General features: G+C 41.3%; 1 protein-coding gene across 1 annotated transcript in view; it reads right to left on the bottom strand.

The window, feature by feature from the left end:
* Nucleotides 1–4,629: 4,629 nt before the first annotated feature.
* The window catches only part of Myh15 (myosin heavy chain 15), a 118,308-nt gene continuing 104,197 nt past the window's right edge, over nucleotides 4,630–18,740 (bottom strand). Inside the window, exons 38-41 of the mRNA XM_051150353.1 lie at nucleotides 18,377–18,481; nucleotides 9,650–9,745; nucleotides 8,335–8,469; nucleotides 4,630–4,737 (exon numbers count right to left, since the gene is read on the bottom strand). Of these exons, the coding sequence (XP_051006310.1) occupies nucleotides 4,630–4,737; nucleotides 8,335–8,469; nucleotides 9,650–9,745; nucleotides 18,377–18,481 (444 nt within the window). The remainder of the gene's footprint in view (nucleotides 4,738–8,334; nucleotides 8,470–9,649; nucleotides 9,746–18,376; nucleotides 18,482–18,740) is intronic.

Here is an 18,740-nt window from a genome sequence, read left to right as displayed (position 1 = left end):
AGTAGGACAGAGACCAGGATGAGCAGCCAAGAAGCTACACAAGAGCCTAGAGATCTGTTCAACCAAAGTGGTGGCATGCTAAATGGAATTAAATAATCCTTCTTATTTATTGGGGACATTCCTTAGTATGAAAGGAAACTGAGAAGCAGCTATAACCTTGTGAGCTTCCCGCCAACCCCCAGGGAGACAGGTATGCAAACATTAGAAAACCAGCTAATATCTTAGTCACTCTCTTTTTTTTTTTTTTTTACAAGAGTATAGAATTTCAGCATGACTCAAAAAGGTAGGCAGATCAGTATTTTATTACCTATGAGATGCTACTTTGTAAGTAATAAGGAGATGTCCATAAAGCTGCTATCTTTATACAGATGCAGAACCTCATTTTAAAGAATACCCTGGCAGCAGCATCTCATTTGGAATTAGCTCTGTGTTCTGTACTTCTTACTAATTGGTAGAACACAGACCACAAGATGGGCTTAGCTGATCTTTAGTAACTCTCTCTGATCTCTAATTTTTTTTTCCTTTAGGAATCCTAAATGCAACAATTCTAGTCCAGACCAGGATGCCACATGTTTATATCATTCCAAGTACCATTGGGTCACCTGTTGCTTTTCTCATCACTGTAACCATCTTATTGTTCTCCAAGGATACCGTTTTCTTCAATCAAGTGTGGACTTTGGCATTCCTTTAAGTTCCAACTAGAATGCTGGGTAAAGGCTAGTTTTCAGTCTTAATTATTACTTTGCAAAAGGTGCTAATTTCTTGATTGTAACAGAAAGCAATAGACCTGTAAAATCCGCAATAGCCTCACTGCATTTCTTCTCCCTTATGACCTTCACCTTAAGTAAGAATCTAGTTGATTTACAGTGTTTATAGGTTTCTCATAGCAGAGACACTGAGACTTGGAGGCATTTATGTCTACAGTGAACACTGTCTAGCCTGAACTTTTGGCTTTATCTTAGAAGGGCCTTTCCATTATGGAAAACAATTTTGTTTGTTTTGTTTTGTTGAATCTGCCTTCCATCTGGAACACAAATATAACTAAGTTTATAATGTGATATCCCAGCCCTCCACCTGGATCTACTCTTTATGTTTTTTTCCAATGCACTGATTCTATTCTACAGAGAACCGAGGAAATGCACCATTTTCCTGTTTTTCCCCCACCTAGCTTTGGTGGATTTATTGATTTGGCTTTTCTGATTTTATGGATAAACTTTCCCTTTAAACTGAGAATATACACCAAGGTTCACATGATTAATTTGGGTCATGGACTTTACCCAGAGGTGTACCATGCCCTGTGTATTAAAAATAACGCATGACAACACACACAAAGCTGCTAGGTACGCAGACAAGACTTGATCTCTGGAAAGTTATCTGTAAACTTTATCAAAACTTTTCAAATGTCCTACATTTCCACCTTGCCTACTTGAGTGAGTGATCAGACTCTGTAAGCTATGTACAAGCACAGTGTTAGAAGCAAAAGCTACTATTTATAGTTTTCCTATTATAGTCAATGAATAAACAATATTTGCTTCGTGTTTTTTAAAAAAACAATCACATGTGCTTTAACCACACAAATTCATTAGGCTTCATAACAGATAAGAGGAGCATCCAAGCACCTGACACTGACAAAGAGCTGGAAAGAAGTGAGACTTGAAACAGCTACTTTCAGACATCCACAGGCTCACCTCTGTCCCACACCTACTGGCCCAGATCCTTCTCCAAGCTCAGTCTGTTTGGTGCTGCTCAGAGATGCAGTGTCTTTGTGTGTTACTTTGTTCCAAATGTTATGCCTTCCCACCAACCTAGCAGCCTATGATGTCATCACCTGCCACCCCTGCCAGGTGTGCAGGATAAGAACCCACCCTCCATGTCTCGCCGCCCCCCCCATGGTGTGCGCGCGCTCTCTCTCTCTCTCTCTCTCTCTCTCTCTGTCTCTGTCTCTCTCCTGGTTTCCTGATAACCCGCCCCCCCCCAGCCTGTCTGTCTGTCTCCTCCTATGCTCTCCCACTGTCTGTTTCTCTCCCCATCTCTCCCTCTCTTCTGCCCTCATGGGTCACTCAGGCCCTAATTCTCCTCCTTCACTTCCTCCATCAAATAAACCTCGTTATACCAGACCTGTTGAGTAGCATCTTTGTTATATATTATAACTCCAATCATCCATAAATTTAAAAAATAATATACGTTCCATGTCAGGAATTTTTACTAACATATAAAAGGATTTCTTGAAACCCTATAGACACAAGAACTTGAAATATTTTTACATTAGAAACAGAATTTGAAATTAAAGTAACTTATACAAAACAGATCTAGTCAATCTCCACATTTTACTGTTCAAGAAACGGGAATCAAAGTGCCAGGTGGCTCAGATCCGAGAAGGGACGTGAAGACTTATGTGCAGCTTGCAGTGTGTGCAGGTTGACAAGTGTCAGCAGCTCTGCATCTAGTAGCTTCTCCTCATTCCAGCGCTCCCCTGAGAAGGCCCATGGTGTCCTGGGACTAGCCAACATTCCATGTCCCTTCCATGCCTTTCTAGGTTGATATTCATTTGTCAACAACACCTGACACCACCCCTCCCCCCCCATGCTCAAAGACTGAGATTATGGTTACAGAGAAACTATAGTTTCAGTGGCAACGTGGAGGAGGCGTTTCTCCAGTACTTACCCTGCGATCATTTGTACAAGAAGGAGCTGGTTGCCGTGCTTGTGACTTCTGTCCCTAACTGGGCAAGAGCAGATAGCTGGTGCCTTGCAGTCCAATTTCTTCAAATGAAACCTATTGCCCAACGTAATGATACGTAATGTCATATGCAGCTTTAGAAGGATAGTTTGTTATACTAGAAGCCTGTGTGTTAGGGTCCAACAGGAAACACACAAATCATTCAAAACTACATGGCAAGGGCAGAGGGTAAAGCGTTCATCTCCCTTAACTGACTACCTGAATCAGGGGCAAACTGAAACTTAAAGTCAGAAAGACAATGGGAGCAGTTCCTAACATACAGATCGAGGGAATCATGTAAAAGCCACAGCCTTGTAGGCCAGTGACCTTCAGTGAAAGGAATGAGGCAGACCAAGGTGACCTTCAAGGAAAGGCGCTGGAGGAATGGAAATCCAATGGAACTCCAGACTGTGGAGCAAAGGGAACAGATGCCACAGCGGAGTCCAATGTAGTAAGCCTCTCAGTAAGTGAGCAGAATGGGGAGCAATTTGAAGACACAGGTAAAAATCATGAAAAGATAGTTCCCTGTTACCACTGCTGCCACAGATGATAATAATAATAATAATAATAATAATAATAATAATAATAATAATAATAATAATAATAATTTGTTCTTTTTCAGTTAGATGGGCTAATCCTATATCTGGAGCTGTTTTCCTGAATTCAACTAAATGTGGCCTACTGGAGGCCCTGGTTGTAGTTTATAGTCCAATCCTTAATGTTCTTTGTAGTTTTTTGCTTGTTCATTTTTTTATTCCCCTTCCAATCACCATGTTTTTAAAAGCCCTTGACTTAGGGTATGAACAAAGAGGCATGTCTTAGCAAGGACAAGAAGTGAAACTCTCCTTGTGAAATGGTGTTGAGGTTTCAACTAAGAACCCAGAAGCAGTATATCACTAGATGAACTGTAATACTAGGAGATGATTCTAAATCCACAGTTGGTGAAAATGAGTAGAAATCTGACTGGGAAAAAGGTGAAGGTCCAAAGCCAGAGACTGAGAAGGCTGATTTAATAGTGTCTTCATTCTTCTGGAATGTACTTGGTAATTTCAGCATAGCCAATTAGATGTAGGACTGTTAATACTGGGGCTCCCAGGCAATATCAACATCACTCTCTCTAGGACTGCCCTGGATATGCCTTATCACCTCAAAGACTGACTTGTCTGGAGCTGAGTTACAACTGGAGACACCAGGCCAGCAAAGCTGCTGACCCAAACCATGATAAATGCCTGACTTAGGGATATATTGGTAATTAGCCCTCTTATAGGCTCAGGGTTACACACACATTTGATGTGAGGAGAGAAGATGGGCCAGCAGCTGGTGATGTTCTGTTCTTCTAAATATAATGTTTTTCCCTTCATTTTTGAGGTTATAATATAATTACATAATTTCCCCCTTCCCTTTCTGCTCTCAAAACACTCCAATATACTCCTCCTTTCTCTCAAACTCATGGCCTCTTAATTTCTGTTGCATGCATACATATATACAAATATATGTTTTATATATACATATTATATATAACTGTGTAAACAAGTATGAAATGTGAATGCTTATTAACTCATCACTAAAACTAGGCTATCTGTGACCTAGACAAGACTTTAACTTTGTAATTAATGAGGAAAAGTGTGATGTGATTGGCGACTCATCCAAATTTTCTGATTTGAGTTTTACAGTCTCATACTTTGAACATGTTTTGCTCATTCATATGTGCTAATACCACAATGTGTGATGAGTGTTCATAAACAGTAAAATATTAAAGCCTCTGTGTGAAGAAAAATTCCAGTGATATGATGGTTAAGTTTCCTAGTAATCTTGGCTCCTTTTATTTAAATTTTTCCCAAATGAGAGAAAATCTGATAAATGAATAGGTAATAGTAAATTAAAATTGGATGTCTTTGAGGTTGTCAGCAGTTAAGAGCACTCGCTACTGTTCAAGAGGACTGGAATCTGGTCCCCAGCACCCATATTGGACTCAACAGCCTCTGGATTCTGTAGGCCCCCACACTCGTGTGGCAAAAACTTTTACAGACATCCACATAAAAACATCTAAGAATAAATCCTTTAAAAATGGATGTGCAGTCTTCTCAGCTGAAGACTATGATACTCTCATTTTCCTCAGAGGTGTGTACAGTGTGGAGAAACAATTAGTAATCAGATTTTAGGATTGGCAAGATGTAAACAGGACATCTCTACTCTCAGGTATAAGTCATCTAGATGATTCCTAAATGGCAGCATTAGCTTATTACAATATAATTGCAAATTTATGTTTACAGAAGCTTTTAAAAATTATTCCAGAATATTCCTGTCATGTGTTCAGTGTTTAGCATTTTCTGACCGGGTTGTGATCAATAGTGAGGAGCCCACTGCTTCCTAGCAGCTTGCCCGATGACTCCTCCCACTTGTTTTTTCAATACTCTCATTTGGTATACAGTGCTTGGAATGACCTTGACATTTGGAAGGATGAGCCTTGGCTTGTTAAGCCAACAAGGGCTATTGACATCCCATGGCCTCAAACACAGGGTAAATCTCAGAAAGAACAAGAAATCTAAGTGATAGGATAGGAAGAATCATGTTTGGAGACTCAGGGAGGGTGCTGATATGAAATAGACACAGGATAGACATGATGAGAGAATTCTGACAACTACTGAGATAGTCTCTCAGCAACGAGAGATAAGGGCTGGAGAGGTGGCTCAGAGGTTAAGAGCACTGGCTATTCTTCCAAAGGTCATGAGTTCAATTCCCAGCAACCACATGGTGTCTCATAACCATCAATAATGAGATTTGGTGCCCTCTTCTAGTGTGTGGGCAGAGCATTGTATAAATAATAAATAAATCTTTAAAAAGAAAAAGAAACCAATCTGTCAAGAGAGAGAGAGAGGCAGAGAGAGAGAGAGAGAGAGAGAGAGAGAGAGAGAAATCTAAACATCAAAGCTTGTATGTGGAGAAGGCCAAACAAAAACAGGCCTTGCTCCTTTGGCAACACTGGATTAATCTTAAAGAACCCTGGTAAGTGTGGTTGGACAGAAAGGCAGAACCACTGATAATGACAGTGAATAGGGTTTATTGTCAGGATTCAGCTTTACAGGGTTGTGGGTGCTGGGCCTGAAGTGGCTGTAGTGAGCTGCACAGAGATGGGGGAAGAGCTTCTCACTCAGTGAGGTTGAAGCAAGCTGTAAGGGACAAACTGTTTGCATACTGTCTTCATCTCCAGGCTCTACAGCAAGGCCAGGTGTTCCTCTGGTGAAGCTGGTGCTGGTTCCCTTAGACCTGAACTCATGCTTTTAAAGTTGAAGGAGACTGCCAGGAGGTTGGAGGAGATAGCTCCAGGGTAGCTGATTACTGAGAGCTCACCTTGGGCCTGGGGCAACATTTTTCAACTTTCATAGTGCTTGGGACATACAGTAGCTTTATGCACATAAAGTACCTAGTAAACCTGCTACAGATGTTTGCTTGTGCCCAACTTTAGTCTAGAACCATGCAAGGAAAGAAATCCTGGATGTATGCATCCTGTTTAGCTCCACTGTCACAACCCAGAGCCTGTACAACCTGTCTCACTGATATGAAGCACTGATATGTGGTTATAGTCCACACAAGCAGGGAGCACTCACCTAGGACCCTTCCCCTGGGCCTTAACTCTGAGAAAGCTGTTCAGGCAGCAGTGCGATCTCTCTGGGCTGCCAAGGACTCGAGCATACCACTCATCCCAAGATAAAGGGATGAGTCAAGCAAAGTTAGATAACTTCAAAGCCATTCCCCATCATGTGCCAGACTCCATGGAGCATAGTCTAAGGGCTCTTCTCTGAGCCTATGCTTGAAGATACAGAGGAAAAAATAAATATGCCTTCTTCTAACATCACAATTTACTCTTATATCTGTTTAGTTTTTTGTGTGAAATTTTAGGAGAAAATATGCTTCCTTTGAGACTCAACAAGCCGTCCATTAATCCAAGAAGTAATGATCTTCTCTAGTATGTTTTTATTATCTTCTTAGCCTGATTTCATGCTACATAAATATTTGTTTCTTAAGGACTTGCTTCTTCCAGCTGTTGTCTTTTGATAAAAAAGAAACTCCTTATTCTTCTCGAACCTGGAAAGTAGAATGCACATCAGTATGGTCTATGAAATTCCAGAGACTGTGAGCAGTGGAGCATGCCTAGAGCCATGTGAGTCCTTTCCAGAGGGAAGCAGGATCCATAGGCTTCAAAGGAGATGGTGGAAAATTGAAGCAAGTATCTGCTTGCAGAGAGAAGACCCTGGTGATTCACCCCAGGGACATGCTCCTCCATTTCTGCCTCTCCTCCCCCATGGGAAATTCTGCAACCCTATCACCAGCTTGCTCCTCACACACAATTGCACCAGGAAACCCTTTCCCTGTATTTATGACAGGGAATGGGGAGCAATTAGTCATCACACTGCCCAGCAAGGTTTTCCTGTTCATCTCCCACCAGAAGCAATTTCCACTTGATTTGTTTTACTCATTCTTGGACACAACCATGACAAGGTGAAATGCATGGGTGTATTTTGGAGGCCTGGTGACCTCCTGAAGCTGAGGACAGTTGGAGCACGTGAGAGGCCCCTCCCCAAGCAACTCTTTATATGGCCTTGCTAGATGGCTCTGCATAGGAGACCCTGAATCTCCAAATGAGGCCAGCATTCAAGTCACTCCCCTACAGCTCTCCAACTGGGCCTTAAGATTGAGACAGCTGCTCAGTGAGAACTCTCTGGGCTGCCAACGACACAGGCTTCCCTGACTTAGATCTCAATGTCTTCCAAGTAACCACTTGTAGCCCTCCTTTCACAAGGTCAATATTTATTATTGGCAATCCTATCAGCTTACCTTGAGGGGTGACCAGAAATGAGAAGGCTAGGCATGCACCAGTGTTTGGAAATGGAGGATGCCATCTGTGCTAGGAACCACGCTGACTACTTTTCAGACATTTTAGAAAGGCAGCTACTATATTATCAAATACCTTTTATTCCCATATTCTACACCCAGATGTCACATAAAAACTGTGTTTTAAGGAAACTCATCAAGGAGGAGACTCCCTGTCCCTGCCCAGCATCCATTTCGGAGTTCACTGTCATTCACTCCTCCCAGTTTCTCTTTACAGTGAAGCACTGGCGCCCACTACTGTGTTCCAATGGCCATTCAGCAAACTTTGGAGACATGAAAAGGTATTTCTGTGCTTTGGGGAAGAACCTGGCTCGCTTTTGATGACCTTTCTCCTACTTTCAGTTTTGTCCCGATACAAACTGACATGCTTGTCTACTGTGAAAAAGAATTCACTCATAATTTTGAGGTCCATTTGTACTTTTGATATCCCCTTTGCTCCATGAATCACTGACTATTCCTACACAAATGAGTCATAGGTCCAAGGCTCCAAGCTTACAAGTTCACCTGGGATGAAGTATTGGATGAAGAAAACTAGAATGTTTTTCAACTCAAAGGCTTAGCACGTCCATCTTCCCTATACAAGTAGAGTTTAGTAACTGGGGAAAGAACTTTATTTGGCTTGTTTGGCTATTTTCTAAAAAGCCATGAAGAGAAAAATGAGACACGTCTTGCTACACTAACCCTAGAACAGTAGGCTGTTAGGCACCACAGAGCGGGCTGTACCTTTTTCTCAAGCTCCTTCACTTTAGCTTTGAGCTTATTGACTTGAGATTCTGCAGCCTCTGCCTTCTCCTTGGCTTCATTCAGCTCGTATTGCTGCTTCTTATACTTGGAAAGATATTGGTTAGCTTGTGCCTCCTATAAAGACGAAAAACACAGAAAGTGAGGATACTGCTACTCCTACATAGGCTCTGAAATAAGAGTCTTGAAAACAGAGAGGACTATAAACTCAGCACTGAAGTGAATACATTATTTTGCCACAAGACATTGGGATGAGGACTTAAGAGTAGGAATGGAAGCTGGATGACTCAGCAGTTAGGAGCCCTTACTGCTCTTCCAGAAGGCTCAGGTCTCCTTCTGAATACACACACAACCACCTGTAGTTCCAGTTTCAGAGGATCTGATGCCCTCTTCTGGCCTCTGTAGGCACCATAACATCATGTAAAGATTTATATAAAATCTTTATCCAATGATGAATGTAAGCAAAATGCTCATACATATAAAGGAAAGTAAAATGAATTTTTCTTAAAGAATAGGAACAGAGGTCCATTTTATAACTGTTGTCCCCTGGAAATTCAGAATGGGTGTTCCTTTCCACTAATTTCAGGTGGTATAACTTTCATACACTTGCATACTAGAGCAATCACAATTATTGGTTTAAAATCCAATTCACATCCTAACCTGTCCCCTCCCCAGGAAGAGGTGGTTGTCTTTTCTAATTATGAAACAATAAGTAGTTCTTGGACATAGGACCAACTCATACAATTGAAAACCCATCAAAATATTTTTAGGTATAAGCTAAACACATATGGCACTTATCCTTTAATATATTACTTTAAGGATTCTGTGATGTTTGATACTTTATGTAAAAGGTAAACTGAGGCAATTAAAAACAATTAGCAAAGGAATCGAGATATTTCAATGATGGTGGTTTTGTTCACATTATATCCAGACTCATCAGAAAAAAAAGTATTACAAATTGTGATTGTGTTCACTCAAAGTCCAAAGTTGAAGGAGGCCCACAATGAAACCCTACAAGAATTCACCAACCCTGCATGCCACTCTGATATTACTTGGCTCATTTCTGGTTATGCATATGTTTGAGTATAGCCACTGGGTCAGGGGAGAGAGGTCTGGCTTCCTACAGGGAAAGGCAACACATTTTCCTCTGCTACAAGCTCTGGTGCTAACTTACATAAAAGCAGAGAACGGGCAGATGTGGTGTCCAGATGGTTGTCTCTGCTGAGCTCTTCCCCAGCTCAGAGCATTAACCAAAAGCAATGGCTGTGAAACCCAGGATGCTGGAACCAGCACTTACCGCTGCTTCCACTTGCTGCTTGTAACTCTGCACTTTCAGCTGAAGTTTATCTGACAGAGCCTGCATCCTGCTTAGATGTTTCTTATCTTCTTCTGCCTGAAATGCATACGCATGCATGGGAAAGTCATTTGAAGGATCCAGCAGTGTGCAACTGATTGTACTCTCACATCAGGAAGTAAAGGTTGGGTTTTTTTTTTTTTAAATATAAATGATCTGACAGCAATGCTTTTGAAAATACGTTAAACTCTATTCATCCTAAGTTTGGAGAAAGTAACGAATGGCTCTGGGAAATGGCCATGACTTTTCTCTTGATCCTCACAGCAGCCACCAGCCTTTGCTTAAATGGAAGTCAAGGTTTTGGTTTGATTAGGTTTGATATATTCTTTAGTCTTTTCATTCCAGGTAAGCTACCCTTGCATGAGATTGCTTACTAGAAATAAGATGTATTATCACAAAAGCCACTTATGCAAAATGGAAATCCAAAATCCCTCAATTGAATGAATTTAACCCCTGAGCTTCTGAATTGGCCCTTGGCTTCATGTGATAAACTACTGAAAAGCTGAATTTCTCAGAATTTTGTCACGGGCATCAGCAAAGATGGCGAGGAAAGGTCTGCAAGTGGTGTGGATCCTGGTATGGCCGTCATTCTCTCCTCTGTCATTGTCTAGGCTTGAGCTGGAGAAAGGAGACATGGGGAGGTGGGGTCACTCAACAGCTCTCCAGGGACTGTCTGGCATTCTAAGAAAGAAGCACATTGGTGGGACTCTTCACGCTCCTGGCCCTCTTTCTGTACCCCTGAAAGCACTAGAGGATTTTCTATTCAAAGCTGTTGAACCTCCAAAGAAATCAAGTGCCTCTTCCTTCCAAAGAATAAGGGACTAATTTAATCAGGATCTACTTCTATTCTCATTTCTGTACTGGATCCAGTTTACCTCTTCTATCAAGTATATCCCCCCTGAAGATGTTAAAGTCCAGTGTTAAAGGCTCAGCCACAGATTGGCATCAGGTGGTGGTAAGACCTTCAAAAGATGGGGTCTAATAGAAAGTCTTTAGGTCACTGGCTATCGTGCCTGAAGGAAGCAGTGGATCCCGGCCCACTTTCCCTTCATTTTCCCGGCCATGAGACATGCATTTTTGTTGCTCTATGTCATAGACCTCCCCAGCCAAAGCAACAGGAACAACATGAGGGATCAATAAGGTCTTTTGTCATAGTGATGGAAACTGACTTTAGAGTGTGACATAGGTCCTAGTACTACCCCAGAAAATCCGACTATTGACAGGATTATCTCCCCCCTGGGCCCCACAGCATTCTGCCTATTCCCTCTTGCATTGGTTTAGCTATGGTATTTCCAACACCTGACTGAGTTTTTGTTTGTTTGTTTGTCTGTTTGTTTGTTCTTTAATACAAGGTTTCTCTGTGTAGCCCTGGCTGTCCTGGAACTCACTCTATAAACCAGGCTGGCTTCAAATTCACAAATATCTGCCCGTCTCTGCTTTCCAAGTGCTGGGGTTAAAGGTGCGTGCCACCACTGCCCAGCATACTTCCACCACCTGAAATCACCCTCCTTGTCATTATACAATGACATCATACAATTTGATACTGATCTCATGATTAGTCAGCCCAATGAGCCCACTTAGGGCTCAGCCGGGCTGGGGAGCTGAGGCTAGTCCACGCTTTAAATAAAATCCCTCCTCCATTTTTACCCACATATACTAGACTAAGAACTTTACATTTTTATCCACAAAGCTTAAGACATTTATATTTGTATTTGGCAGTCTTGAAGAAAACATCTTTCCTATCTTGGTGCATCTAAAATTCTGAATGTAAATCAATATCTATCATATCTTGTCATTATCAATTTAAAACACCTATCTAGACCTAAAAACATCTTAACCCATAAACAAGTAAGCTTAATCATAAAACTAAACTATCTGGTCTTCAACCCCATCAGATACTTGAGAAGGAATAAAATGAATTACTGAGTATATAGGTTAGCCAAAACACTATGAAGATAGCATTTATATAATTCCTGATTGCTTCATGGTTCTTCTTACTATGGGCAGTTTATTGTATATATGTGTAATAATATAAATGTATACGTAAAAATATTTAATAAAAAAGAAATTTATATTATCTGTTTACTGTGGTTTCTGATAATTTACTGAGAAGGATGTTAAAGTAACTTTTATTCTTCTGAAGGAATTGTCATCTTGGAGGTTTACTGCCTCTGTCTGCTAATCTAGGCCTAGGCCTGGAAGCTTCTAGCCTTTGTACAATTAGCCACTGCTAATCTAGTCCTAGAACATTTCCAGCCTCTGAGACTTACTTCTAAATAAGCTCATTCTTTCTTGTTGTGGGATGGTCTGATGTATTTTGGTGCTAACCACTGCTTTATGTCTGTGTGACCCAACTTTTGCTTAATAAAAATCCATCCCACCTGGGCAGGGCAAGGGAGATAGGTGGGGCTTAGAGAGAGAGGAATCCTGGGAAGAAAAAAGAGAGACCTGAAGTGAAGAGAGGAAGGCCGTCATGGGTCAGATGGAGAAGCACATGGCTGGCATGGATGGAGAATCCGGCCCAGATGAAGAACATGAGCAAGGATATGGGATTATGGATGGGAGGTAGCATGATAGAAGTTATTAGAAGCAGATAGCATGGGATTGAGACAGGGATCCAATGCCTGAGGCCCTACTATGGAAAGTAGTTTAGAGGATTGATATCTGTCCTGCCCCAGGTTAACTAAGGCTATTTTAAAATATAACAAGTGTCTGTGTCTTGATTGATTGCTAGCCAGGCCTATAGATAATACATGTAATTTAAAACAATACTTTCTAGCTCTTTCTGAATTCTGGCTGGCTGGTTCAACTCAGCTGTTCCGGCTCAAACCCCTCTCCGAGCTGACTGATTCAATCTGACTTCTCTCAGCTTTTCTTGAATTGTTCTGCTTGACCTTATACTAACTTTGCAAATGTGTTCTAATCTTCTGTCTCTTCATTCTCAGGCTCCTTCTGTTTTTATCTGTGTCTAGCTTGTCCTGTCTTCAACCCGACTCTGTAAAATTCTCCTGGTAAAATTGCCGCTGAATTCCACAAACTCAATTCCACTGTACTGCCTCTCGATCAGTGACTTGACTGAACTCCTGAACAGAACTGACTACAACTCAGAGATCTGCATGCCTCTGCCCTCCTGAGCACTGAGATTTAAAGATGTATACCACCACACCTGTGCCTAAGCTTTTATTTACCTGAAATGTGTTCTATACCAGGCTGGCCTTGAACTCAGAGATCTGCTTGGGTCTGTATCCTGGGATTAAAGGTCTATCTGTATACCAGCTGGATTACAAAGACCTAGAAGATTTTTAGATGAGATCTCTTGCCAGAGCAGCCATGTTCTGAATTAAAATTCCTCTATAGGAGACAGGCATAACAAAGGAGACTAAGCGGAAGAAAACTGGAAAAAAAAAAGCCACAAGCAGGTGCTGATGCTAATGATGTTCATTGCAATGGGATGGTAAAGCCCTGGATTTAAGGCCTGAGGTCATATCTCCCCTTTTAGACATTATGTAACTGTGGTAGCCATGACTGTGTTGGGTGTCCCTTCCAGAAAATAACTTCTCATTGGACTATGAGAAGTGAAGTTACATGGCAGCTTTCCCCCGTAGGGACTTTTGGGCTCTGTCACAGCATTAGAAGCCAAAAGTGTGCCAAAAGTTCTAGGCAATAACTGGACTCAAGAATAGTTGGGCAAAGTGTAACTACTGTTGTCTGGCCATTTCTGCCTGATAGAATTCTCCTAATTAGGTAATCTTTATGCTGGAGATTTTCTCAGCATTTACCCAGAGCTTCCCAGAGCTCCCTGGGGCTCTTTCCATCCAACCCCTCCTTTTACATTTGATGGGTGTCAGCATGCAGATTGAGGTTCTATCTGTCACACCTACTTGGAGTCCATCCGGCTTTTCAGAGCTTAACTGAACCCTTTGTACTTGTAACACCATCCTGATGTCTGGGTCCTGAACAAAAGGCCCCACACAGTGACTTTATCAATTTTTGCCTCTCTGTTCTTATGTCTCTGGTAAAGTGTTTAAAGGGTGAGTAATGTTCGCACAGAGATTCCCGAATATAGGAGGCAAAATGAAGTAGCTGAGGGAGGGCACAGCGGCGATTTTTACCTTGTAGACAATGAAAGGCTACTGTTATTATGTCTTCCATTTCTGGAACATTTTTTGTAGGCTCTTAAATTTCTACCTTCCAGAGATATAAAGAAGACAGATGAGCAGTGAGGACAATCCATAGATTATTTTACAGTCAGGCCCCACTTGGTTGTTGGTCCAGCGCATAGTTACAGAGTCTTTCCACAAGAGTTTACTAGGAAAAGGGAACCACAGTTGTGTTCTTCCACAAATGGTATTTTTTCAAGTGACACCTGTAAATGATCTATCATAAAAATATTGTCCTCTAGCCCAAAGTGTATCTTGATGTTACCACAGTGAACTAAATTAACTCAGAATCAACTATGAATATTACTAAAACAGATAATAACATCAATCAGTGTGGAGATCTTTCTTGACCATCCTCAACTCAAAGGGTTCTAGCCTAATGCTGAAAGTACTGTTCAGTGGGTATTGTCTGACAGGATTGTGGGAAGCCATTTGTAACTGAACAGGAACACTCAATGCACTGCAGAGGCACTTGGGGAAAAAATGAGAAAAGTACCCCATACAATTCCTGGGACTCTACCAAAGGGCATATGTGAACAGCACAACCTGAAAACCACTTCATGAGATCATGAGGCGAAGGAGGAGGAGGAGAAGGAGGAGGAGGAGGAGGAGGAGAAGAAGGAGAAGGAGAAGAAGAAGAAGAGGAAGAAGAAGAAGAAGGAGGAGGAGGAGGAGGAGGAGGAGGAGGAGGAAGAAGAAGAAGAAGAAGAAGAAGAAGAAGAAGAAGAAGAAGAAGAAGAAGAAGAAGAAGAAGAAAAAGGAGAAGAAGAAGAAGAAAAAGAAGGAGGAGGAGGAGAAAGAGGGGGAGGAGGAGAAGAAAACAAAGCTCAACCTTAAACTAAGACAAGAGGAATGTCAATGTTGTTGAGGAAGAAACTAAAATAATTCAAAGCAGAGAAAAACTGCAATCTTCATGGAAATGAAAATAAAATTTTTATAGGTTTGGTGCTTTGTTCTATAAGAGCAGTTCTCAACCTGTGGGTCATGACCCTTTGGGAGTGAAAATTGCCCTTTCATAGGGGTCACATAAGACCATCATGCTTATCAGATATTTACATTGTTACTTGTAAAGGTAGTAAAATTATAGTTATGAAGTAGCAGCAAAAATAATTTTATAGGTGGGGGTCACCACAACAGGAGGAAGTAGCAAAGGGTCACAGCATTAGGGAGGTTGTGAACCACTGTTCTATAATGCAACTGTTTACACAAAAAAAGTGATAAAAGCAGCCCATGGACAAATAAAAAAAGCTACATATTAACATGTTGTCCTTGTCCATCACAATGGATCGTTTCTCTAATGTAGTGTAGGGTCTCAAAATGCCGTATCTCTAAGGTGGTTATTGGTTTTAGCCACACCAACTTTGGCTCCCAGAACTCATTGTTTAAAACAGTGTTAATCTCATCTTAGAAAAAGAGCCATGTATTCAGTCATAAAAATTTCCTGTACAAGTGGCAGGAAATATGTCTCAGCAGTCATGAGTACCCTTTGTTCTTGCAGAGGACCCAGGTTCATTCTCAGCACCCACAGGGTGATTCACAACCACCCAGAATGCCAGGTCCAGGTGATCCAGAATCCTATTCAGAAATCCTCAAGTACCAGGCATACACATAGTGAATGCCTGTACATGCAGGTATAACACTCAAGACACATAAAAAATAAAAATAAAAAGATTTAAGCAAATGTTCAAGTAGCATTAGCAATGTCAAAGGAGCTGTAACCCTGTCCCTAAAATGAGCTCCCCTTTTATCCAATCGAGTTATATTATGTAGTATGAGAAGGCTAGAAGGAAATGTGAGGAATGCTTGTTCAACAATGAAACAGTCAAACAGTGAAGAAGTGTTTGGTCACTGACATCCCATGGGTATGGCGGTGGTCAATGGGTTATAACAGAGATGAAAAATAATTTCCTACTGAGTGTATGACTGAAAAAAGGGCAAGACAAAAGGCTATTGTAGAAGAACCCCAACACAATACCCAGGCCATTGAGAATTTAACAAAAGCTTTTGAGACCTAACAAGCACAGTAGAAAGCTGGAAACACCAAAAGGTTTACGTGAATACAAATGAATGTTCCTGATCATAATCGGCATGTGAAGAAACAAATAGTGAGAAAAAGAAGCCAAGAAAATCATCATGGGCAGACTTCTGAAGAGAGTGGCCCTTCCTCAAGAGGGAAAGATTCTACAGGAGAGTATTGCAGAAGAAGGAGTTACTGTCATATGAGCTGAAGCTCCACATCTGTAGCCTCAGAAGGCATTAGAGTGGGGCAAGTGTGCAGGTGGAAGGTTCAGATAGATAACAAAGCTGACCATGTCTAGGCCTAGGCTAATGTGAGCATCTTCTCTCTCTTTCTTTATATAATTTATTTTTATTTTATGTTCATTGGTGTTTTGCCTACATGTATGTTTACGTGAGAATATTAGATGTCCCGGAACTGAAGGTACAGAGAGGTGTGAGCTGCCATGTAGGTGCTGGGATTTGAACACAGGTACTGCTGAGCCATCTTTCAAGCCCTTAATGTGTATGTGTGTGTGTGTGTGTGTGTGTGTGTGTGTGTGTGTGTGTGTGTGTGTGTTAACAAAATAATAATAAATAAAATACTCTATGTACATGTATGAAAATGTCACAATGAGATCTATTACAATGTATAATTAACATATGCCTATAACGAACACTAAAAGCACTTTATAAACAAGTATAACTATATCCAGCTATAATGAAAACAAAATTTGCAGGAAAATGAATGGAACTGGCAGCATTCTATGAATGAGGAAACCCAGGCTCAGGAAGACAAACAGCATATGTTCCCTCATATGCAGATGCTGGCTTCTAACAGAGACACATATATTTTATTCTATCTATAAATCTGTATGACTGTGTGGAAGGTACGTGTAGGTAGAGACCAGGAAAAGCGGAATCGGAACAAAGAGGCATTCAGAGAGCAGGTGGAGAGGATAATAAAACAGATGTGACATGAAAGTGAGAGGAGGAATGTTTGGAACGGAAAGGCTGAGTGAGGCTGGGGGATGGGAAATGGGGTAGGGAAGAAAGACAAAGAAAACCAACCAAAACTATATATGAAATTTCCATAAGGAAACCAGTTATTTTGTATGCTAATGTAAAAAATAAACAAAACAATAATAAAAGGGAAAATATACAGCTATACAATTGCTTAAAAGCTGGGAGTTATTATAAGTCAAAAACTTAAAATATATTTAAAATTTATAAACTAAAACATTACACTGTTGGAAAGTTAAGCTATGGAAAATTAAAATGCTGCTTCATAAATCTATGGTAACTAATATACAGTGCTGATAAAAATCTACAGTACTGTATAGTTGTGTCCTGGACCTATATATTCTCTCACCTAAGTGTCTTCCAATTCTTTACAATCCATTAATAATAATGCCGTTTGTGTAAGATACACCATGTTTTTGGGTGTACCATTTTAGAAACATTTTATATCATGTTTTCTCAACCTGTTTCTAGGTGTAGATGTGCTCATAAACAAATAAATTACCACTGTGACACACTGTCTACAGAATTCAGTACAGTGAGATGCTGCACAGGTTTCGGTCTGGGAGCGGCTTCACTATGTAATGGCTACAGTAGCTGGGTTTGCAGTACTCTGTTGGTATTCACATCACCTCTAAACTGCCACATTTCCTTATGGCACTTCTCAGAATGGATGCTTTCCCTTAAGCAATGCATGAATGCATACATCCCAAGTGTGTGCTAGGAGGATGCTGTGCCCTGGTCCATTAGAAAGAAAAGATAAGAAAGCTAAAGGTGGTGGCACGGTCCCCTAGTCCCAGCACTTGGGAGGCTGGGGTGGGATGATTGCTGGAGTGCACAAGTTAAAGGTCAGCCTGGTTAACATAGCCAGATTCCATCTCAACAACAGAGGTGGTGGGAGCAAGGAAAGTGACAGTGTAGACAATGAAGAATGTCACTGACTTAGAAGTACATCGCTTATGTGTAGGAAATTTGTCAACCTACTTTCAGTTATTTGCTTCAAGCTGATGTTATTGCTGGTTTACAGGATAGCTCCAGAAAGCCTTAGCAAAGAAAGCCATGTTGTAGTAATAATGTTTTCATCTGGCCCCAGGAACAAACTCTTCAAAAGAGTGGCCATGTCTCCAGTCCAGTTAGCATTCCATGCAATCAGCTGGTGAGATGGCCAGCATTAGTGTCTTCCAGGCATGTCACTTACATGTTATTCTCAATCAGCCTCTCACATAAAATCACCATTCTGAAAGTGCTACTAATTCTATGCATGAAAAAATAAAGATGGCCTAAACAGATTTTCACTTCAGTTGCATCTTGCCAGCTCTCACCATGGCCTCTGGAAGTGGACAGACAGGAGCCACAGAGAGCCCAGACAGGGCAAGAAAATATCTACTGCTCAGAGACAGGTGAAGAATCCCAGAAGGCCATTTCAGACTGGAAGGTACAACTGACGGAGGAGGAGGAGCCTAACCATATCCCAGAGACTGGCTTCCTGGAGTACCTGATATGTCAGCTCTTTGATGCCTCTCTCCAGTCTGCGAGCCTCCCGCTGGGCATCTGCACTGCGCCTGAGTTCACCTTCCAGTTCAGCTTCCAGGTCCCGCACCTGTAACAAACCGTGACCTCAGCCCACATGCTGGTAACAAGGCCACCATATAGTTTACTGTGCAGTTTGCCATACAATAAATTGAAAGAGAGAAATAGTTAAGGAAAGGTATGTCCATTTTCTTTCTGGGAAAAAACCCATCACCCAAACTGAGGCTGTTAGCCTATGTGAGCTCATAAAAGCACAGTTAATAGCTTCCCAAGTGAGAAGATGACAGAGACTGTTTGCTACCGGAGCAGTAACCCAAAACTCTCTATAA

This window comes from Acomys russatus, chromosome 8 (assembly GCF_903995435.1).
Source record: "Acomys russatus chromosome 8, mAcoRus1.1, whole genome shotgun sequence".
Taxonomy (NCBI): Eukaryota; Metazoa; Chordata; class Mammalia; order Rodentia; family Muridae; genus Acomys; species Acomys russatus.
Note: the sequence above shows the minus strand (reverse complement) of the source record. Positions and strands in the feature narration are given on the sequence as shown.